This window comes from Malaclemys terrapin, chromosome 10, assembly GCF_027887155.1.
Source record: "Malaclemys terrapin pileata isolate rMalTer1 chromosome 10, rMalTer1.hap1, whole genome shotgun sequence".
Lineage (NCBI taxonomy): Eukaryota > Metazoa > Chordata > Testudines > Emydidae > Malaclemys > Malaclemys terrapin.
The window spans coordinates 86,069,233-86,092,026 of record NC_071514.1 but is presented as its reverse complement, the minus strand read 5'-3'; the positions used below and the strand labels follow the sequence as shown (position 1 = coordinate 86,092,026).

The following is a 22,794-nucleotide window of genomic DNA, read 5'->3' as shown; positions in this document are numbered from 1 at the left end:
GACAAACACCAGCAATACAACAGCCACCAGGGTGCCTAGAGGGTGAGAACTACCTCAGTTCCTGTGCCTGCCCTAGAACTAACAGCAGGGTGCTTGTCTACACACACACACACACACACACACACACCCCCGCTGCAGCATGCAGGGGGAAGGAAGGCAGATGGCCCTTTAATAGCTGTGCTCTGACAAGGCAGGTGTGCATACAGACTGGATGGGCACTGCAGGCTGGGAAGGCTCCTGCAGCTGTGGGGAGAGCACATCACAGAATTAAACAGCAGCCCCTTGGAAGAACTGGGGATTCCTCCCAGGCTGTATTAACAGACCATGTGCAGGTGAGTCCACCCTACCTCCTGGGTTAGAGATGGAACGCAGCAGAGTGGGAAATCTTCCTTCTACCTCGTACTTAATAGGGTCTCCCCCATCGGCCAGGCAAAGCCCTTCATCCAGAGTGGGGGCACTGCACACTAGGTGGGACCCAGAGAGATGCGAGGGGGGAGGGGGCCGCAGAGACCAATCTTTAGTCAAGTTACGTAATATACAAGAGTTTAATTTGGTGCAGATTAGTTTCAATATTAAAAGGCTGATTGCTCAGAGTCAGCATGTGAGCACATTAAATATCTTACAGTCGCTACAGGAGGGGGAAAGGAGCCCCAGAGCATCACAAACATACAAATAACTTACAGAACTCTGCCCTGCCCATGCTTTGTTCTCCAAGGAGGCTGCGTCAAGGCCATGGAACAAGGGCTGGGGGGATTGGACAGTTAGAAAAACTAGATATTCAATAAAAGCAACTTTCTAATGGGTGCTGAGGGGCCAGCGTGACCATTTCCTCAGCAGCAGCCCCTCCTGCGGCCCCAGTGCAGCTGGCAGCAGAGAGGTGGCCCAGCTGGTGGGAGGTTACTGGTGCAGAGGCCCCTCCGGCCGAGGCCGTAACAGTTTGGCACAGACGCGGAGTCCATTACAGCTGGGTTCTAAGCAGAGAGCTTCGTACGGGCCGAGCCAGACTTGGAGCTAAGCAGCTTCTCCACCATGGTGCGGGCGTAGCGTAGCCGGCTGGCCAGCTCCTTGCAGCAGCCGTGCTCCTCGATCAGGCTCAGCTTGTACGTGCGGAAGTCCCGTTTCTCATCGATGTAGGTGACCGCCGCCATTAAGGGGCACAGGATGATTTTAGTGTGGTCCTACAGAGAGAACGCATAGAGCTGGAGAGGTCCCTTGGCAGGCTGAGCCCACTGGTTCACAGCTAGCCCTAGGGGTCCTCAGCAGCACATCCCATGTGCACCCCAGGTAGAATCACCTCGCCTGTCTCTGCTGCCATGGAGAAGCAGGACCGGGAAAGCACCTACTGCGTTTCGTTCTTTTAAAGGATTTCAGCACGTGACAACAGAACAGGGAGCCAGCACCACATGGCCAGCCAGATCTGCACAGGCTCCCTGGCAAACAGCAGCGCTAAGGATTAATAAGGCACAAAAGCCTTGATTAGTGAGCCGGGCTAGTGAGTCTGGGTGGCTCAGGTGTTGAGAAATGGACTACAGGGCCTTTCAGTCCTGGGTCAGCTAGTCTGAAATCTGGCCTGAGTTGGGACCACCTGATGTCACATGCAGAAGATGGTGACAAGGCCCCCAAAGCGGTTGGTGAGCTGCTGCCACCGGAGGTTTGGCTCCTGCTACCATGCAAGCTGCTCTCACCTGGAAGAAGTTGATCTGCACGGTGCCGTTGCTCAGGTGTAGGATGATGGCGCTGCGAGTCCGGAACCAGGTGCGGAGGTAAGGGAGGCGCGCCAGCTCATCCCCCTCCCGGGGCGTGATGTTGGCTCCAGCCTTTAGCAGGTGCTCACTCATGTAGTTCCGGAAGTATTTCAGTAGTGTTATCTATAGAGACAGCCACCTGGGTTAGCAGGACGAAGGAGGCTGTGTGGGGAAGATCATACTTCCAAGGCAGCGTCTGCTTCCATAGCTGCATGGCCCAAGTGGGCCGATCAGCATTAGTTCCATTGCCCTCAGCAGTGAAACCTTGGGACGAGGCAGTGACCTAAGAGACGAAATCAGGACTTGCATCCTGACGTCAGCCTGCCAGGTTATCGTGAGATGTGAACAAACCAGAACAGTGTGCTTAGACAATGAACCTAGATTGGTGGTTATACCTGGCCTCACTTCATGGGTTTATTCTTTAGTCCAGGTTGATTTCAGCATTGCAGGGAACTATTGTTAATGTTTCTGTGAAACTGCATTCACACTGGGTTTTTACAAAGTGGAAACCACCTGAACTGCTACCAGTGCTCTTTTGGGGGGAGGCGGGGGGGAAGCAAAGACGTAACCTCTCTAGCCAGACCCTAGATATATTGATTATGTTTTGTCTGCTTAGATAGCCGTTCAGACCGATAGTGTGGCAGGGGAAGGAGGAGGACACAGCTCCTAGCTGCTGTTAAATTTGCATGTCCAGAATGACTGACCTTCTTAGTTAACGTAGAGGGGTAGGATCTCACAGGGAAGTAGGACTCGGTGCTGTTTTGCTCAATGTACTGTAGGCTGTCCCCGTCGTTGTACATAATGAGACGGGTGGAGTCATTGAAGAGAACCCCAACGCTGTTATCACACAGCTGGTAGCCTGGTTAGAGAAGGGAACCCATTAGATCTCCGCACGCTGAATGTCTCCAGGCTTGGGATGCTATAAGCTGTAAGGGTGCCTTAGCAGAAGCCCCCCACTCTGGCTTACCCTGGTGCCTCTCAGCTCTCTAGAGCAGGGCCACTCAACCTTTCCAGACTGCTGTACCCCTTTCAGGAGTCTGATTTGTCTTGTGTACCCCAAGTTTCATCTCACTTAAAGTACTTGCTTACAAAAATCAGACATAAGAATACAAAAGTGTCACTGCACACTATTGCTGACTCATTTTTACCATACAAGTTATAAAATAAACCAATTGGAATATAAATATTGTACTTGCATTTCCGTGTATAATATATAGAACAGTATGAACAAGGCTGTATGAAATTTTAGTTTGTACTGACTTCACTAGTGCTTTTTATTGGTCTAGTTTTACAACAGGCTACATATTTAGATGAGTTGATGTACCCCTTGGAAAAACTTTGCATACCCCTGATTGAGAACCACAGTCTAGAGCTCCTGTTCTCAAAGGACTATGTGGGGAAACCTCCCCTGCAAGAGTTAGTCATTTAACAAATAAATGCAGTGAGCTTCCCTCTTCATTGTACTGCCCTCCTCAGAATGCCAATGCTGTCTCAGCTGGCCTCATTGGTCAGCCTCTTCACCCCACCCAGCCATGTGGTCGCTGGGGCATAAGGCGTTCAGTGCCTGCCAGGATGCGGATCGGAAATCCTAGGCTCTTTAGACTGTAAGGGGTTGCCGCAGGATGTTCACGGTTCCTTCGATCAGCTGAGTATTTTGTGCTGCTCTCAGGGATGGCAACATCTGAGGCACTGCACCTTAACTGGTTAACAGGGTATAAGAACCCGCTACATCAGATGGATGATTTGCACCCTGGGCCTTTGGATCTCCCCCCCCCCCCGGGAAGTTGGGGGAAGCAGCTGAAGTGAACTCGGCTGCTGGCCACGCCAAGATGCTCCCTACCTAATCCGTACTTGTCCGAGTAGTCCACCCATTTGCTAACCCAGAAGATGGGTATGCAAGCCGGATCCTCAGCCTCCTCTGCAACAGAAATGGAGTTTGTTAAATAATGTCTGTAAAGCAACCTGTGAAACCCTCCGCTGACTTGCTGGGTGCAAGGGGGAGCCAGGGGAGGGGCGAGGAGCTCCTCCACCAACCCTCCCCTTGGGAGATTTTAATCCAAGCACCTCGTAGCACTCTTAGGCTCTGAGGTCAAAAAGCAGCATGGCCGATAGCAAGGCAGGCTGTGCAGGGATCCTGCTATCTGTCAGCCCAGACCCGTAGCTCACCTTGTCTCACTACTGCCCTCTCCGAGGGTTTCGCTGCATTGGCCATGCTCAGCTGCTGTAACATGTCAGCTAGGTGGCAGTCGACAGGCTCTCCCAGCTCCCGCAGTGCTGCTTCGTCTTCCTTTTCATGGGCTTTATCTAAGGCAGGGCTGTCCGGGCCTGAGCCAGAGGAGAAGAGCAGCGTGACAGCTGTGTTAGTAGCATGAAGGCTAAAGCTGGCAGATGGTTTCAGGAGAAGTTAGATTTACCTTCCAACCCAGCTGTGGCAGTTTGCAGGACACCCCACAGGGCTGAGAGCAGACACCCACTCTGCAATGGACAGTTCTGCCAGCCTCACCCTGCTCTATCAGAGCAGCATTACCGCAGCTAACGCTGACGACCGTGTCAGTGTCCATACCTCATGGGAGGAGATAGTCTTACCCTGCTTGGGATACTAGCCACATCCTCTAGTGGGCAGAGGTAGGAAGGAAGAGAACAGAGTTAAGAGCTCCCAGGGGGCACCATCTTCCCTTAGGGCATTAGCCTCCTGTGTGGTGGGGGGGATCGGTCAGAAGAGCAGTGACTGCTCCTGCAAGGGGCAGCGCTGGATTTCCAGGACAGCATCGCCACATGAGCTCACTAGGCATAACCGTGAGTCACAGAGCGCCAAGCAGGGTTTTCATCTGCAATTTACTCTCAACCCCAGTCTTCTCCGCCTCCCCACTGTAACCCAGGGCTCTCTTGTAATTGCCACACACCGTGAAAACCTACATCCCGCCCCCTCCCCAAATCTTACCTTTGTTGAGAGCGGTAAGAGGTTTCCGTCCACTCGGGTCAAATCCACCGGGGGCAATTGAAAACCTAGGCGGGATGGTTAGACAGGTGGTGGGCAACCGGGTGGGGATGTAACCTGATGTGAAGAACTCATCATTCAACAGTTCGTCAATAGTAGGGCGGGTGGCAGGGTCAGATCTCAGCATCTTCTGGATGAGATTAGCAGCTACGGGGTTGATGTGCTGAAAGAGGGGACAAGCAGGGTTCATGAGTGAGGGCCAGGGGATAAGCACAACCTAGCACTGGTGTGCACAATGGATAGGTCAGCCCCATAACTAGAGAGGCTCTCCTGCTCCAAGCAGAGGGTATGCATGGTTGAGGATGGGGAGGAAGACTGGGACTCAGGCCTGGAGGAGCTGAGGAGGACCAGAGTTCTAAATGGCTCTCAGTGAGAAAGCTCCTGGTGCAAGTACAATGATTGCAGAAGGGCCTGACAGGCTGCAGGCAGGGATGGTTTGATACCCAGACCAGTTCTCCTCTGTGGCTGGACTCAGAATTTGAAGGAGGCCAATGGTAGGAAGGGAGTTTGAGCCACTTACATGCCCACAATATCACCCAACAAAATATTGTAATGCATCTCTGTGCCAGTTCGGGGGGCTAGCGCCCCCTCCCTTCCCCTAGAAAGGGGTCCTTTCAAGTTAACACCCCTGCACCAAAACCTAGAAAGGCTTAACACAAATGTATCTCCTTGCCGGGTGTCTCCTCATCTGTACTCAGGATGCTGAAAACCATTTCCATGGTTATGAGCAGGCACCAGAGAAGCAATTTGGCTTCTGCACAGCTCCATGATATCGGCTCTTTCACTAAGGTGACAAAGATCGGCCAGGAGGACGAATGCTCCCCTCTGCAACAGGCTCCTTACCTTGGGGATGTTATACTCGTTCTTCTTAATTCGGATGTATGTTTCTTTTAGACAAGAGGTTTCAAAGGGTGGCTTCCCTACCAGGAGAGTGTACCTGTATATTTAAGAAATATAAAAGCCTGTCACAAAGAGAAGACCGCAAGATTTCCACAAGGTGTCTTTTGCAGCGGGAGGAAATCACCACACACCCAGGAGATGAAGGGCAGAAGACAAGTGAATTTGAAATGCCAGTTCGATTTCCAGTTCCCTGCTCCCTAAGGGAGGAGATTGGAACCTGGTACCTTCTGGAGAGAGTTCCAGCTAGAAGGTGGCACTTGAGACTTTAAAGAGATAACCTGCCCTACAGCAGGAAGTTAGCCTGCAAATGCAGTGGGTGCACACACGGGCGGGTGCACACACAATAGCTGGCAGGTCAAGGTAAGCAGAAAAATTGCAGTGATGGTCAGATCTGAGGAATTTTCTGGAGCTAGTCAAATCCCAGTTACAAAGCAAACGAGCCATGAAGGAAGCGGAGAATCATTACCCATCTCCACCCCTTGATTACTACCTTTATGGGAGTAGTCCTGCTAGGGCAGCCGAATTTTCAAACAGTTAATTTTAAATTGTAACATTTAAGACCCAGTCCGTACAGAGATTTGAACCATGTTAGCAGCATTGTAGCTAGAGAACAGCAACACAGCTGGGTCTCAGGGTAGTTAGAGCCTCAGGCCCGGTCTACGTGTAAAAATCTGATCAACCTAGCTACGTCGCTCAGGGCTGTGAAAAATGCCATGCCCAAGTGCTGTGGTTTAGACACAACTAGGTCAATGGAAGACTTCTTCCCTAGACGTAGCTAATGCACTCTCCTCCGAGAGGTGGATTAACTCCATCGACGGAAAAACCCTTCAGTCGACGTAGAAAGCATCTGCACTGTAACACCACAGCGGCTCTGCTGCAATGCCATAGCTGGTGTCGCATAGACGTACTCTTAGTTTGCACTTAACCAGGTCCTGGCTTGGAACTGGTCATCTTTGTTTTATAGCGTCTCCTTTAAGAAAAAGGCTCCTTACAATCCAAGATGAACTTGAAACCTGGAACCGATCGCAGTCTAGTTCACGGAGCTGGCTCATCTCGGCAGCCTTAAGCCCATTACATGCTGAAGGCCCAAGTTTAAGGGCACACAAACAAAAAGTGAAGATTTCTCATAAAACTTACATAATGCAGCCGATGGACCAAATGTCCACTTCAAAGCTGTGTCCCTTCTTGCCCAGCACTTCAGGAGCTATATAGTTTGGCGTCCCACACAGGGTCTTCTTACGCTCACCATCATATTCTACTTTGGTTGCCAAGCCAAAGTCACCTTGAAAGAAGGTGTGTGTCGGTCAGGGTTACGCACCAGGCAGACAAGACTTGTTTCCTTAGCTCAACAGTTGACAGTCCGTGGTCACAGACCTTGCTGCTGAGCCACAAGTGGCAGAATTATAGGCAACAGCCTCCAAATATTGAGTCTTAAACAGCCTGAGAGAGGCTGGTTTCAGGGTAGCCCGCCCAGAAAGTTAAGAAGCGATCATGTGGTTTTGTGGTAGCAGAGCATCCTCCTCTCTCTGCTGTCCTTTCTAGGAGCGCTCAATGGAGAGCATCCCAAGGAATCTTTGCAGCAAGAGACTAAGGGAAGGGGTCCCTGGACAGGCTTCTCCCCTCCACAGGCAGGTGGAGAGGGATGGGCCCTGCAGGTGTCCATACCTATTTTCACCTCCATGTCATCGTTGAGGAAGAGGTTGCCCAGCTTGAGGTCCCTGTGAATGACCCGGTTGCCGTGCAGATACTGGCAGCCCAGGATTGTTTGACGCAGGTAGTACCGCGCTTCCGGCTCGGTCAATGCTTTCCTCCGCTTATGCAGCTCCAACAGGGACTGGGGGCCAGGAGAGAGGCAGGACCATGAGCACCCCCTGAGAGCCAGTTAGCAGCCCCCTCCCACCCCAGCCCATTTGGGTCCCAGGTGAGACATCCCAACCCACCCTCCTGAAAACCAGGTATCTCCAGCCCCTGGGCCAGGCCCTACCCATCCTACCCCCCTCACCGTTCTACCCCCTGGTGCCTCGACTGGGGACTCTGCCCCGCGGGCATCAGCCCGCCCTAGCTCCGCTGAGAGGAGAGCTGCCATGGGGAGGTTTAGGAGGGTCCCTCCCTCCCTCCCCGCTGCTCCGCGCTGCTGGCCCTTTAAGGCGCTTAGAACGCTCAGACATGGTGGAACGCAGAGACAGTTTCAGGGTTCCGGCAGTGGCGCCGCCCCCATCCCCCGTGGAACGTGGTCCCCTGCCTGGGCCCCGCACCCTCAGCCCGGCCCCGCTGGGGCCACGGTACCAGCGGGCATCCCAACCACCGGCGGGACAAACCGAGAGCGGCTCAGCAGCGAGCCAACGTCCCTCCCCACGCGGGCGCTCGCGGAGTCGGGGCTCGGCCCCCCACCAGCCGCCCCCCGAGCGTGTTCCCCCCGGGACCCCGCTCACCCTCCGGCGGCAGAGCTCCAGCACCACGAAGACGAAGTCGCTGTCCTCGAAGAAGCCCTGGAAGCCGACCACGTGGCGGTGCGCCAGGCTGCGGTGGATGGAGATCTCCATGGACATCTTCTCCTTCTGGTGCGGCTTCACCAGCAGCGACTTGGGCACGATCTTGCCCGCGAACACCTCCTGGCTCTCCAGCTCCGTGATCTCGTAGCACTTGGCGAAGCCGCCCTTGCCCAGGAAGCGCCCGCGCATGTAGCTCCGGCGGGTGCGCGGATCCACCAGCACCTTGGGGATCTCCTTGGCCGCCGCCGCCCCGACCCCGGCCCCGGCCCCGGCCCCGACCCCAGCGCCGGCCGCCTTCCCGGGCTCCGCCGCGCCCGCCGGCTTCACCCCCTTCCCGGCCACCGCGCTCATGATCCTGCCCCTGCCCGCGGCTCCCGCTCCCCGCCCGGCCCTGCGCTGACCTCGCCCCGCTCTCGCCGCCGGCCGCTCCGGCACTGTAACACTTTCAAACCTCGAGCCGGAGCGTTACAAGCCCCCAGCGCGCTCCCCATTGGTTGCTAGGATTTAAAATCCAAGCCGCCCGCCGCTAGGCACCATGGGAGCGCCCCCTCCCGCTCGGTTTAAAGGGACAGGCGCGCCCGCTGCGCCGCGAGCCAGGAGCCGCTTCCAGGAGACGCCCCGTCTCGCCCTGCCACCTCGTCCCCGCGGGCAGCCGCTCTCCTGCCCCCAGCTGTGATCCAGCCACCCCAGATGTGCCCCTGTAGTCCCTGCCACGCACCTCCAGATGTGCCGCTCTGACCCAGCCACGCACCCCCAGATGTGCCGCTCTAGCCCCAGCCACCCTCTCCCAGATGTGCCCCTGTAGCCCCAGCCACTCTCCCGCCAGATGTGCAGCTGCTGTGATCCAGCCACGCACCCCCAGATGTGCCCCTGTAGCCCCTACCACCCTCTCCCAGATATGCCGCTCTAGCCCCAGCCACTCTCCCGCCAGATGTGCCGCTCTGACCCAGCCACGCACCCCCAGATGTGCCCCTGTAGCCCCTACCACCCTCTCCCAGATATGCCGCTCTAGCCCCAGCCACTCTCCCGCCAGATGTGCCGCTCTGACCCAGCCACGCACCCCCAGATGTGCCCCTGTAGCCCCTGCCACGCACCCCCAGATGTACCCCTGTAGCCCCTGCCACCCTCTCCCAGATGCAAAGCTATGAGAGCAGCCTTCCCTTCCCCCCTCGCACTTTCACAGCTTCCCTCTATAGTGTCGCAGGAGCCTAGACCCAGGCTTTGGGCTCACTGAGGGTGTGCTTCCTGCAGAGTAGGATCTAGTGTCTCCCCTGACCTCAGTGAGGCACTTTTGCGGCGGAGGGAGGCACACACATTTTCTGCCAGTCATAGGCTCTCGAGCTTTCCAGACCTTACAGGGGAACAGACCTCTCTCAGGAAATAGTTTCTCTAACTTTTATTATTTCCCTTTGCCTACAGAACTTATCACTACTTGCTACTTCGGGACTATTGACAAGGCCCCTGCACTGGAGGAAATTATCTCTAAGAGGGAGGAGGACAATTCAAATATAGATTCTAACTGTGGGGGAGGAAAATGAAATGCTACCTTGGTAAATAGCCATTTAACTAATGTGGGCTAGGCTCTGCTGGAAATCGACTGTTCCACCGCTCAGTCCTGGCTTCAAGTACATTTAGGTTGGGTACTTTTGTTTTTGATCATCATAATATCTATCTCACACACACTGATAAGGCTATGAAACAAACCCAGGACTAATAGTGCAGTGTAAGCAATCACTTCTTTAGACACCTCAATCTGCAGCTGGGTGTTTAACCCTAGGCAGTTTTTGAAAATGGCCTTATTGCGAAGCCTTAGTATATGTGAATTCAGCAAATTACTCACAAACAATTTCTTGATGCAGCATGTCCCCCCCTCCCCCACCTTCTTTAAAGCATGAGGTATTGGCAGCTGTTGAAGGTGGGGTACTGGATTTGATGGATAATCAGATTATTTTAATTTCCTCAAAAAGAACAGGAGTCCTTGTGACACCTTAGAGACTAAAATTTATTTGAGCATTCATGGGCTACAGCTCACATCTTCCGCTGCATAGAATGGAATATAGAGAACATGAAAAGGTGGAAGTCATAGCAACTGTAAGAGGCTGTGCTAAAGGTGCCACAAGTACTCCTGTTCTTTTTGCAGATACAGATTAACACGGCTGCTACTCTGAAACCTATTAATTTCCTGTTTGTTATTTGACAGTTAGCATTAAAGACAGAAATGTTAAATGTGAATTCAATCCATTTGATTAATAACACCAAATTAAAATTTTAAACTCATTAAAAGATGCAAGTCTAAGTCTTCATTTGTGCAAGTTAAGCATTCAAACATTCTTTCCAGTAAGATTGATGTGAACATAAGTTTGCTTGCTCAGTCTCCCTATTGAGAGTTGTTTTTATCTTGCATTAGTTTGTGCAGTTAGCAGACACCTTTCCCCCATAAGAATGGCATTTGGGATAGAATGGCACCAAAGGGAAATTAAACAAGTTCTTAACCAAACACCCTCTATGCAACCCTCTTCCAAACAGAGATTTTATCCCGAGATATAGTTGCCGGGACGTCACCTCTGTGGAAGATGTTCACAGAAGTATAGTGACAGCCAGCCATCTCAAACAGATCGGAACAATCTGCTTTAAGGTCAGACTCACCCTTCAGCATGGCATGAGCTCTGAATAAGGATCCATGTAACAGTAAGCGCTCTGCTGTTGCTGCAGCTGGCGCCCAGGTTAAGGTGACCAGATAGCAAGTGTGAAAAATCAGGACGGGGGGAGGGGCAATAGGAGCCCATATTAAAAAAGCCCCAAATACCAGGACTGTCCCTATAAAATCGGGACAGCTGGTCAGGCAGAGGAGTGGGTACTAATTGGTAGTGGAGTTTGGATTATGAGGCAGTTTTACATTCCTAAAATCTTGGACCTGGAATCATGAATTAGAGCTCGTACAACTTAAACTGGAGGCAGCAGCTACTACAGCATGTGAAGAGTATGGGAAGCAGGGAGTAGAGAACAGAACTCCTAGGGCTCTGCGGGCCCTTGGTAACAGGGCTCGGCCTACCCCAGTTGGCGACAGCTTTAAAGGACCAAGGCACTGGAGACACACGGACTCGTTCCACACAGTGATTTATTACAGGAAGCCAAAGTTGTCATGTAACAAAGAAACAAGTAGTGTAACATATGCACATTATAGTGCAATTCCTGGAGCAGTGTTTTGGTGGGGGCAGCGTTCTACAATACGGCCCCTGCCCCCCCCCTTCATTTCCACACCTTCTCACACTCCCCCACCACAGCTGGCTAGATTTCTAGGCAGCTGCTAGTCCAGCATGAGGGTGTCCTAGGGAGCGGTGCCAACCAAGGCTACCATCTCCTGTGAGCCATGGCACATGGCAGGCAACAAGGGCTAGAACGACCCGGCCCCCGATTTCAGCACTCCCTTTTCTTTCAGGGAAGGGTCCCTGCCTGAACCCTGCTCACGGCTGCTCCCCTGGAGTAAGAGGTGCCAGAGGCCGAGCTCGGCACCTTCATTCCATCCTTGCGTCTCCTTCAGTCGGACTCAGGAGACGCAGCACTCTGGGAGCGGCAGCAGGAAAACACATTTGACCTCTCAGCCAGAGGAGCTTCCTGACCAGGGCTGCCCCCTCTGCGGTGCTTCGTTTGTGTCAGGGCTGAGCCCAGCCGGGCCCTCTGGGCCGGGCAGTTCAGAGCCCCTGGCCGGCCCCTCTCGCCTTGCTGCATCAGTTAGGAGCGTACACCAATTGCATGGGCCCCAGCAGCGCCTTCACTGCCCCAGAGGGAGCAGCTGGGTGCTTTCTTGTTCTCTTCGAAACTCCGCTGCCCTCAGCAGACATAAGAGGTGACCCGGGGGAACCAAGTCAGGCCCCTGGAAGCTGCAGCCCGTGCAGGGAAGGGATCTTGACCCAGCTCTGGTTTAAAGAGCCTTGTAACCTCAGTGACCGAGAAGGTCAGGCTTTGGCAGAGTGAGACCCGGCCTGCAGTGGGTGTGAGCGCTCATCGGGGACTGGGAGACGGGAGACCCCCCATCAGCATCCCCAGAGGTCAGGTACAAGCTCACTGGAGGCAGGGAGCTGCCTTTGAGGCTTCCCCTGCCCTCAGAACCCAGCAAAGGGGAGAGAGGAAGCCACAGCCCCACTCTCCACTCCAGCTGCCGGGGGACCCCGCTCCCGCCCGGCACTCGGGCCCGCAGCCCCCCGGGCTCCGCTCGCAGCCCCGCCGGGCCTAGCAGACCGCGCAGCTGTGCCTCTTGCCGCTCCGGCGCGGCGGCTCCTTGGAGCAGGTCTGGGGCCGGCGGCGCCGCAGGGCCGGGCTGAGCCGCCCGGGCAGGTTGACCTGGTTCAGCAGCTCCTGGAAGAGGCCGACCACGTTGCGCCCCTGCTTGGCCGAGGCCTCCAGGCAGGCGCAGCCCCAGTCCCGCTGCGCGGCGGCGATGCGCGGGTCGGGCGCGCCCGGCGCCAGGTCGCTCTTGTTCGCCACCACCACGATGGGCACCGCGCCCCGCTTGACTTCCAGGATCTCGTCCCGCAGCCGCTGCACCTCGGCGAAGGAGTCGGGCTCCTGCAGCGAGTAGACCAGGGCGAAGGCGTCGGCGCGGCCGATGCAGAGGCGCCGCATGGCCGGGAAGCTGTAGCTGCCGCTGGTGTCCAGGATCTCCAGGCGGAGGCGCAGCCCGGAGCCCGCCTCCAGCTCCAGCCGGTGCAACTCCTCCACCGTGCGCCGGTGCCGCGCCTCGAACGTGTCTTGCAGGAAGCGGCGGATCAGCGCCGACTTGCCCACGCCCGCCGCCCCCAAGAACACGAGGCGCACGCGGGCCTCGGGCGCCGGGCACAGCGCCATGCGGGGCGTCCGGCTCGTCCCGGGGCAGCGTCCGGTTCCTCTCGCCGCCAGACCCCGCTCGGCACCTGTGGGGAGCCGCCCGCGCCGCCGCTTTATAGCCGCCCGCCCGCCCGGTGCTCCCGCCCGCAGCCAATCCGCCCGCAAGGGGCGGCGCTCGGCTCGGCTCGGGCGGGGACAGGCCGTAGCGCCCGCTCCGGCCCCGCGGGAGGGTCAATGTCAGCGGCTGCCCGGGGCCGGGGCTGGGTGCAAGGAGTGGTGGGGGGCGCAGGTGCCGCCCCCAGCCCCCGGCGCGGGGCTCTGCCGCGCACCCTGCGGAGTTTGCGGGAGTTTCCTTTCCGCCCCCGAACAGCCCGAAGTTGCCTCGGGCTGGTCCCCTCAGAGCTGCTAGGGGGGCGCTCCCGGGCCGGGCTGCAGGGCCCCGGGGCCCCTTGTACCGGGCGGGCTCGGGCCGGGCCTGGACACCTTCCCGTAGCGCCGGCCGGAGCCCGGAGCCAAGCCCAGCCCAGCCCCGTTGTAACGGAGCTGCCCTGGCACTGCCGGGCCCAGCATGGGGAGCTGGGCTGGGCGTTTCCTGCGGGACACTGGGGGGGGGCCTTTGGCCAATGCCCCGGCTGGCCATAGGTGCTGGAACTGGGGGGGCTGCCGCACCCCCTGGCTTGAAGCGGTTTCCATCATATACAGTTTGGTTCATTGGCTCTCAGCACCCCCCACTCTACAAATTGTTCCAGCCCCCCTGCTCTCAGCACCCCCACGGCCTGGAGCTTCACTGCCTGCGGTGGGGGGGCAAGGGGGTTTCCCACTGGCCAGCCCCCACCTGCCTCCACACCATCACACAGGCCCCCTGGGCTGGTGCTAAGGGAAACTGCACTGGAGATAACTGCAGCCTTCAGCCAACCAGGGAGCAGGGCTGCGGGGAGGGGTCACTGGGGCAATGCCTTGGGGAGCCACTGGGCCCAGCCCGGGCGCTGTGAGAAGCCCCCAGGGGCTGCCTGTGGGACCCCCGTGCTGGGTAGGGGAGTGCCCAGCTTGGGTGGGTGGGTACAGGGGGCTGCTCTTTGCTGCCCATTCTCCAAGGGAGCTAGGCTATAACTGGGTCTCTGAGCACCCGAACTCTCCACGCCTGTCGGGAGGTGCTGCTAGGGGAGTCTGAGCCTAAAGGGAAGAGAGAGATAGGGGGGTCCCATGCCGCAGGGCAGAGCCGGCCTCTTATCCACCATCTAAGATGCTGGAGGGGGCAGCAGGTCTCAACAGCTGGCCCTGAAGACATCAGGGTTATGGTGCCTCTGAGTCTCCGCAGAAGACAACAGCAGGTAGGGGGAGCGGGGTCTGTTGGGGGCTGGGGTGGTTTTGTGTGTATGGGGGTGCTTAGCGGGAACCTCCCAAGCTGGGACCCTCCCATCACTGCTTTGGGCATGTATTGGGGGGCTCTGTGCACCTTGGGGGGAGCAGAGGTTGCAGTATTGATGTTGGTTTTGCACGTGTTTCTGCAACATGACCTTATTGTGACAATCTAAATATCATCCTCCTGTAATGATGCAACATCACGATGCACTATGTGGGACAGAACATAGAGGATTTAGGGGACTACTTGTTTGATACCCTCTGTGCCTTCTAGGAGAGCAGATCTTGTAGAACAGCCTGAGGCCCTGATAATTGATATTAATATAACAAACACCCTAAGGGTCACTTGAGTGTGCTCAAACCCCTTGTGTACCAGGGCACCACTCCAGCCCCCTGGTGTATTCAGGGAATTTTCTAGTGAAAAGGTTTTCCATGAAGTTGTCAGCTACGCCCAGTGCCGTGTTACTGTTTAACCCTCCCACATCATGGTAGGCATGAACCAGGAGCAGAGGAATGAATCCAGTTGGTCTTTCCCCTTTCCACCTTGGAAACATCTGCAGGGAGTTGAGGAAACAGGGGTGGCTTTGGTGCTCCATTAGGGAATAGGAAGGAGCTTTGGAAGGAAGAGTGAGGGCCTTAGGGGAAGAGAAGAGAGGAGGATGGGAAAGGAAAGAGCAGAACAGAAGGGGGGGAGAGAGAATTGCTGAGGGGAAGAGTAAACAAGGGGAGACTGAAGCAAACCAGACCTTGAAGAAGTAACTGCTCTGAATGTGGACAGCCAGCGTGACCGGCTGTTGGGCACAGTGCCCTGTGAGAACATGTTCGGGGGAAGGTGCTGCACCCAGACTGCTGACGGGTCCCCACCATCACCGGCAGAGCTCCGCTGCTTGGGAGTGTGGCGCTGCCTGGTCCTACAGCATGACCCAGCTGACACCACAAATGAGCAGCGTCCATGTGGGGGTCACATACAGATCTGTAAATGCACACGGGCGGCCAGCCATTCTGATCCCACATTGCTTTCCTTCCCCAGAACTTGGAGGCTGAGTGAAGTGTGCAACCTGCAGGTGGCTTGGGCTATTTGATCTCACACTTCCCAGGATTATTACTCATCTTCCCAAGAAAAGGCACTGCTGAATGGATTGTGTGTTCCTCCCTTTCTATATTGTTCATCGTATGCTGAATATTGTTCTCCCTGGGAGTGAAACATGACGTCCTAGTGCAGTGAGTTTGCCAGATAACGTATGTGAGGGCAGGGCCAGTGGCTGGCCTGAGGTGTGTATTGAGTGGCCTCGCTGGGTGTGGTTCTCTTGGGGTAGTTTTTTCTGCTTTGCATAAAGTGCTGTGCTTGTAAAGCAATCAGATGTTAACAGCCTGATGGCTGCTATTCCTTCCCTGGAAGATGACATGTCACCCAGTCACATCCTTCCTGCGGTTTAGCCGGGCTTGACTGGCCATGGGACCTGGGTGTTGCTATAGTGTAGCACAGGGGGCAGTGATCTTCATCTAGGTCCGAGCTGGACCTAGAGGTGAAGAACTCTGTGTTGGCTTTCCAGTCACCTGAGCCAGACTGGTTGGGACAGGTGACCTAGACAGGAGAGACTCTGTAGCCCGTTTCCAGTCCTTTGAGCTCATCTGGCCTCCTTCATTTTAAATGAGTCTTTTAAAAATACTCATTTCAGTTCTCATTTAGTTTGACATTAGGAGACACGCCTGCGGGTGGGTGTGCACTCACACACGTGTGTGTATTCAGCTCCAAAGAGCAGCTGGCAGGATGTGCACGTGCCCACTGGTGTGAGTGTGTCACCGGCTTGGGCCGAGCGCTGTGCCTAGGGTCCAAAGACGGCTTGTCCTGGCCCTGTGAGTGAGCAGTAATGTGTGGGCAGAGGGGCAGCCCTGGGGGAGTTCAGGAAGCCGGCGACAAAACAGCAGCTGCTCCTGCAGTATTTTGGCTCCTACAGTGACCCCAGCGCCCCCGACAGCAGGCCCTGGGCCCAGCAAGTGGCTGCCTTGGGTGACAGTAGATGGAGCTTTGCGTTGTTTAGTAAGTGGGAGGGGCAGCTAGTTTCCAGCTTGCTTAGGGCAGTAGGAGCCTGTTGCCCTGGGCTAGCCGCTGGCAGCACCGGCACAGAAGGCAGGCAGAGCGGCTGCGCGCCTCGTTCAGGCTGTTCTCTAGCCTTGGATCGCTCCGTTTCAGGCATTCATCTTTAACCCACTTCCCGAGAGACTCAGTGAACAGATTTAGCACCAGAATATCCCCTTCCCATTGGTGGTGGGGGAGCCCAATCCATCCTCCCCCCGGGCAGTGGCGGTGGGAAGGGGGCAGCCTTGGAATCTTGTGAAGCCCAAGGACCCGGTTCCAATCCGAAAGCTCTGGCTGTGTCCCCTGTGTCCTGTCCTGAGCTTCCCCCCCAGCGCGTCTGGATGCGGTGCTGGGCTGCCATCGATCCCTGGTCCACAGCTGCTACTTCCTCTCTTCTGAGCCATGTCCGAAAACCCCAGTGCCTTGTGCCCTGGTCTACGCTAGCACTCCTGCTGCCGGCAGAGCTGCACGGGAGTTAGGCAAAGAGGAGAAAACTAGTATAGACCCAGCCTTAGACTGCAAGGATCTGGTATTTTTCACTCAGCTGCAAATCAGCCCCTATTCCCACCCCCTGCCACACCTATAAGTATGAGGCTGTTTCAAATAGAACATCGCTGTGTTGGAGAGAATTCTTCCCCTGCTGCGCGGCTTTGGGAGGTGAGGTCACTAAAACCACATGCCGAAGGAGCTCAGAGCAGGGAACTGACCAGTAATTAAACACACAGGTGAGTCAGAAGGAAAACCCAGTCAGCAGCCCCACAGGATCAAATACTCTGCGCTTGCGGAGGCACCTCCAACTCATCACTCGCCTCTGTTCTTCGGGACCGAGGATGTGTCATGAAACAAGACACATGTAATAAACAAGTGCAGAGGGGGCTTCCTTGACGCCAAGAAGGGAGCGGGTCCTAAGGGGCAGCGTGAGACTCTCTGAGTGTGCTGGGGAGTCGGTATTCCCAAGTGTGGGGCAGGGGTGATAGAACTGCTCTGTGACTGGCTGTATAGGTTCCCGTCTAGGATACGGGAGAATGGATGGTAGAGAGAAGGCTATCTGGGGACTCCTGTTTATCTCCCCCTCTATCCTATCATACAAGAACAAGGCAGCATGCAAGGAAATTACAAGGCTTCTAATCGAAAATATATAAAAGGAAATGCTTGTTGTACAGCGTGTGACTAACCCGTGGGGCTTGCTGTTGTAGGATAGTAGTGAGGCAAATAGATTTAGCAGATCTATGTATAGCAATAAGAACCATGGGCTGTATCCTGATCTCACACCAGTGTAACTCCAGAGGGGCTCCATTGACACCAGTGTGAGGGAGATAAGGGCCAGGCCTTTGGGGACCAGGAGCAGTGATGAGGCCAGTAGGACTCAAAGGGGTCACTAAGTCAAAGGTCACGGTTGGAAATGGCATCAAGAGGTTCCCAGCTGCCCCCACATATCCCTGAACAGCTCTCATTGGCAGGTAGCACAGGAGCAAAGTTTACAGGCTGGGTAAATAGAACTGCTGCTAATAACTGTTAATTAAGAGTCCATGTAATAGATAAGCCCGAGTATAGATCCCAGCTGCACGGTGAACCCAGGACGGTGCAGCTCCAGCCCATCCCAGAATGGGAACAGTCGATGGGTTTGCTTCTGACTCTGGCCCATGCAATATCTGTGTCTGAACCCTGCTGCTGTGTATTCCTGGCTGCCTCTTGCAACCACTGGCCCCTGTCTGGCCTCCCGCTGACTCAGCCACAACCTACAGGATGGGGATGCTTAAAGGTGACTTGCAAAGGAAATTAATTTAAGGACTAGGTGTTTGCCCTTTTTAGCTTTTTTTTTTTTTTTTTTTTTAAATGGGGTGAAAGCTGGAAAAGACCCCTTCCTCCAGGTATTTTTCTGCTCATTTTTTACAGTCGGGATATCCGGAATGTCAAGTCTGGCCTCCCTGGGTTCTGGTGGAGGACTTGTTGGAGATCTAACATGTATATCGGGAGCTCTCCCACTCCTGTAAAGAGTTAACACCTCATCCCTTCGATTAAAGACTCCCTTTCTCCCAAGAGTGTACTAGGCATTGCAGATAAAGAGGTGTAAACAAAAATATTGAAGTCTGGCTGAAACGCTCTCCCCTTCTTGGTAGTTTGGCTTCCAGGATTTGAGCTTCCAGGGCAGAGGAGACTTGGCTTTCTCATGTAAAAAACAAACAATCATTATTTATTGTTTTACAAACTCCTTCTGGGCCTTCCCTAGTTGCCCATAAATTAAGAGCTCTGAGGTCCACTGAAAGATATTCAGACATTCCCTCACCCACTTTGTCACTCTAATATCCTGGGACCAAGATGGCTACACCAACGCTGTTTATTTTCTGACCTACCCCCACGTTTATGCTTGTCCTGTAGAGAGTGGGACCTTTCGTTTGGTCCCCGTGGGCGTTGCCATTGCACTGGGGCTCTGAGTTCAATAGTTGCCCTAGGGGGTATTTTTTGTTCTAAAGCCCCATCTAGCTCTGTTCGGAGAGTCCCTGTTGCTCGTTCCCCTGTGGACCTGCATGACCAGCCTGCAGGCAGGAAAAGCCTCGCTCCTGCTCTCAGGGTGGTTCTGCTGGCAGGGCTTCCTTCATATGCCCCAGGCTGTCTCACAGCTGCTCTGTTTGTGGTGGTGTTTTCACTGGAAGGAATCTCACTCTCCAGGCTGCCAGCACTCTCTGTTCCTGCTCAAATATTTACCTGCAGAATTAATGAGAAACAGTTTTCATTACTCAGCATGTGGAGGCGAATGCCACGGCTGCCCACACAGCAGGAGATTAACTGGTTAATGGCAGGAGGTGGCAAACTGTGGGTCAGGTTGTGTATCCATCCATCAGCCTCAGCAGATGGAGCCCAGTGAACCCCGACTGGGTCCTGCCACTGCTCAGGGGAGACTTCAGAGGATGCCCTCTGCCCTGAGGCTCACACGGTCCCAGCCCAACTCCGGTGGGTCCATCAGCTTCCTCAGAATCTAAATGACACAGCGATGGATTCTATTTTAGCCTCCCTGGTTGGGAAGAGCCCATCCCAACTGTGACCTGGATCCAGGCTGCGAGCCATGATCTCCTCTCTCCCGTGCTGGTTCTCACAGGTGCGAGTGAGAGGAGAACTGGGGACTGAGTCTACAGACTGACCTATTGGGATGGAAGGTGTTAAGAGCACAGGGAGGCTGCCTGCACGGGTGGGGTGGGGACTCCACGTGGAGGAGTTTGGTGATGGGGGCAGGGTCCTGTAATGGCCAGTGGTCAGACCTGCCGCTTTGTGGGTCTCCAGGCCTAACCCCTGGCAAAGGGAGCACACGGGGCTCTGGGCTTGTGAAGCCCACAGGCTGTAGCAGTGGCCATGGAAAGCAATGCAAGTTGTCCTGTACTAAGGTATCACGTTTGGGGGAAGGATGGCTTTTCCATCACCTTTTCCTAGGCCAGTTGCTAAGGCTACACACCAGCGGTTCAGCATTTGGAGCTGGGGAGATGAGAACTGCCATGGCCATCTCAGTGAACTGTTAACTCTAGGCCCTAATGATGACCATTCAGGGGAAGATTTTTCCCAAGGCACAAATAGTTGTCAGGCACCTAGCTGCCCTGGAATTTGATGGGGAGGTAGGTGCCTATCTGCCTTCGGGGCCTTAGAAAATCTTATACTCTTAAATGTTGACATTGTTGATTATTTCCCTGCTGATCTTCAGCAGAAACACCCAGCTACTCTGGGGTTGTGAGCAGAGTTTGAGGAGGGTGCCACTACTTCCCCTCCCACAGGCTGATCCCTGATTTGCTGGGGGCTGTGTGCACACTCCCTCCCTGGCCTGTGTCCTTTACATGCTTGCAGAGGGGGGGTTATATGGAAGGCGTCCAGTTTTGGTCCCCCGTGATGGGTTGGATCACAGAAACCCTCTTGGGAGCTGCCAGCCGATGTGCCAAGACTACTTCTATCCCTGTTTTCCCTGCCAGCTCAGGACTCCAGCACCCTGTCTTGCTGAGCCAGACACTCCCATCTGCTCCAACACAGACCCAGGGTCTGAATCACTTGTCCCAAAGCTGCAAGTTTACCTGAAAACAGCTCACAGAAGTGTGCTTGTCTTTAGCACTCAGATGCCCAACTCCCAATGGGGTCTAAACCCAAATAAATCCATTTTACCCTGTATAAAGCTTATGCAGGGTAAACTCATAAATTGTTCCCTCTCTATAACACTGATAGAGAGATATGCACAGTTGTTTGCTCCCCCAGGTATTAATACATACTCTGAATTAATTAAGGAATAAAAAGTGATTTTATTAAATACAGAAAGTAGGATTGAAGTGGTTCCAAGTAGGAACAGACAGAACAAAGTAAGTTACCAAGCAAAATAAAATAAAATGCGCAAATCTATGTCTAATCCAGGGGTCAGCAACCTTTCAGAAGTGGTGTGCCGAGTCTTCATTTAGTCACTCTGATTTAAGGTTTCGTGTGCCAGTCATACATTTTAACGTTTTTAGAAAGTCTCTTTCTCTAAGTCTATAATATATAACTAAACTATTGTTGTATGTAAAGTAAATAAGGTTTTTAAAATGTTTAAGAAGCTTCATTTAAAATTAAATTAAAATGCAGAGCCCCCCGGACCGGTGGCCAGGACCCGGGCAGAGTGAGTGCCACGGAAAATCAGCTCACGTGCCGCCTTCGGCGCGCGTGCCATAGGTTGCCTACCCCTGGTAATCAAACTAAATACAGATAAGATCCTCACCAGTTCCAGAATGCTCCCTTTTACAGACTAATCTCCTTTTAGCCTGCGTCCAGCAATCACTCACACCCCCTGTAGTTACTGTCCTTTGTTCCAGTTTCCTTCAAGTATCCTGGGGGGTGGAGGGGCTCCTTCTTTAGCCAGCTGAAGACAAAATGGAGGGGTCTCCCAGGGGTTTAAATAGACTCTCTTGTGGGTGGAGACCCCCTCCTCACCCTGTGTAGAATCCAGTCACAAAATGGAGATTTGGAATCACATGGGTAAGTCACATGTCCATGCATGACTCAGGACTTGCAGGTAGCAGCCATTACCCACATGCTACCTTGAACCTCCTCAGGTAGACTTCTTATGTGGATTGGAGTCTTCCAAGCTCTTTTGTCTGTTAAAAGAACAGGAGTACTTGTGGCACCTTAGAGACTAACAAATTTATTAGAGCATAAGCTTTCATGGGCTACAGCCCACTTCTTCGGATGCATAGATTGGAACATATATTGAGGAGATATATATACACACACACACATACAGAGAGCAAGAAAAGGTGGGAGTTGTCTCACTTAATTGTCCTCTCAGAGTTGGTAAGAGAAAAAAAACTTTTGAAGTGATCATGAAGCTAGCCCAGTACAGACAGTTTGATAAGAAGTGTGAGAATACTTACAAGGGGAGATAGATTCAATGTTTGTAATGGCTCAGCCATTCCCAGTCTCTATTCAAGCCTAAGTTGATTGTATCTAGTTTGCATATCAATTCCAGCTCACCAGTTTCTCGTTGGAGTCTGTTTTTGAAGCTTTTCTGTTGCAAAATTGCCACCCGCAGGTCTGTCATTGAATGACCAGACAGGTTGAAGTGTTCTCCTACTGGTTTTTGAATGTTATGATTCCTGATGTCAGATTTGTGTCCATTCCTTCTTTTGCATAGAGACTGTCCGGTTTGGCCAATGTACATGGTAGAGGGGCATTGCTGGCACATGATGGCATCTATCACATTGGTAGATGTGCAGGACCTAATCACATCAGCTATGCCATCAGGGGCTTGTTCACCTGCACATCTACCAATGTGATAGATTGCGATCCACGTGTGGGCAGGTCACTGCCTCTCTCACGGATGTCTGCAAGCTGCCGACACTGCTGGGATGGGGCCAGAGGACAAGAGAGGCCCAGGGATGCTGAGAGACACTGTTAGAAGAAGCTCTGAGGCCCTGTCTCCTGGAGGCCGGGTGAAAGGGAGACCAGGGCTGGCACTTTGAGCACTACATAATCTAAACAATGCACAACAGTGGAAGGGGCTGGATTGGCAGCCCTGGGGCCTCACATCTCCTTATGATGTACAAAACAACTGCAGCATGGACAGCGACAGCGCAAGTGACACCCACACACCAGGGTGCCTCCGTGCTGACCTAGAGGCACCCTCAGGTTCCTCGGCCTCTCTGCAGAGATCGCCTGGCGAGGTGGCCGCTGACGGCGCTGTTTGTTTCCAGGGTTTGGGCATCTAGGCCCTAAGCAGCCTGATCCCTGGGTCCCCACCCCTGAGCCAGCCAGGTTGTTTTCCAGGTCCCTGGCTGTTTTCATTTCTCAGTATCATTCTCTCTTCTGAGGGGGAGAAGAGATAAAAAGACCTGGGGCTTTATTTCCTCCCCAGCTCAGCTTTATTGTCCCTTTTATGACCCCTGGCAGGGC

The 22,794-nt window shown here is 54.2% G+C and overlaps 2 protein-coding genes across 2 annotated transcripts; both read right to left on the bottom strand.

Moving 5' to 3' along the window:
• Window positions 1-507: 507 nt before the first annotated feature.
• PLK1 (polo like kinase 1) lies at window positions 508-8,412 on the bottom strand. The gene is made up of 10 exons (XM_054041024.1): window positions 8,076-8,412; window positions 7,309-7,477; window positions 6,781-6,925; window positions 5,587-5,680; window positions 4,687-4,906; window positions 3,912-4,070; window positions 3,586-3,663; window positions 2,450-2,604; window positions 1,686-1,868; window positions 508-1,178 (listed from the first exon to the last, which is right to left on the bottom strand). The coding sequence occupies exons 1-10, from the start codon at window positions 8,322-8,324 to the stop codon at window positions 972-974; spliced, it is 1,659 nt and encodes a 552-aa protein (XP_053896999.1). The 5' UTR covers window positions 8,325-8,412; the 3' UTR covers window positions 508-971.
• A 2,823-nt stretch (window positions 8,413-11,235) lies between these two features.
• On the bottom strand, window positions 11,236-13,060 carry LOC128844210 (ras-related protein Rap-2c-like). The gene has a single exon (XM_054041726.1). The coding sequence runs from the start codon at window positions 12,978-12,980 to the stop codon at window positions 12,366-12,368; it is 615 nt and encodes a 204-aa protein (XP_053897701.1). The 5' UTR covers window positions 12,981-13,060; the 3' UTR covers window positions 11,236-12,365.
• Window positions 13,061-22,794: the final 9,734 nt, after the last annotated feature.

Bases quoted from the DNA above. Each gene is read 5' to 3' on its own strand.
- LOC128844210 (XM_054041726.1), bottom strand. From the start codon at position 12,980: ATGGCGCTGTGCCCGGCGCCCGAGGCCCGCGTGCGCCTCGTGTTCTTG.
- PLK1 (XM_054041024.1), bottom strand. From the start codon at position 8,324: ATGCGCGGGCGCTTCCTGGGCAAGGGCGGCTTCGCCAAGTGCTACGAG. The intron at 6,926-7,308 runs GTATGGACACCT...CCTTCTTTCAAG, and splicing joins TGACATGGAGGTGAAAATAG to GTGACTTTGGCTTGGCAACC. The intron at 4,071-4,686 runs GTAAGATTTGGG...CCTCTGGCTCAG, and splicing joins TCTTACCGCTCTCAACAAAG to GCCCGGACAGCCCTGCCTTA.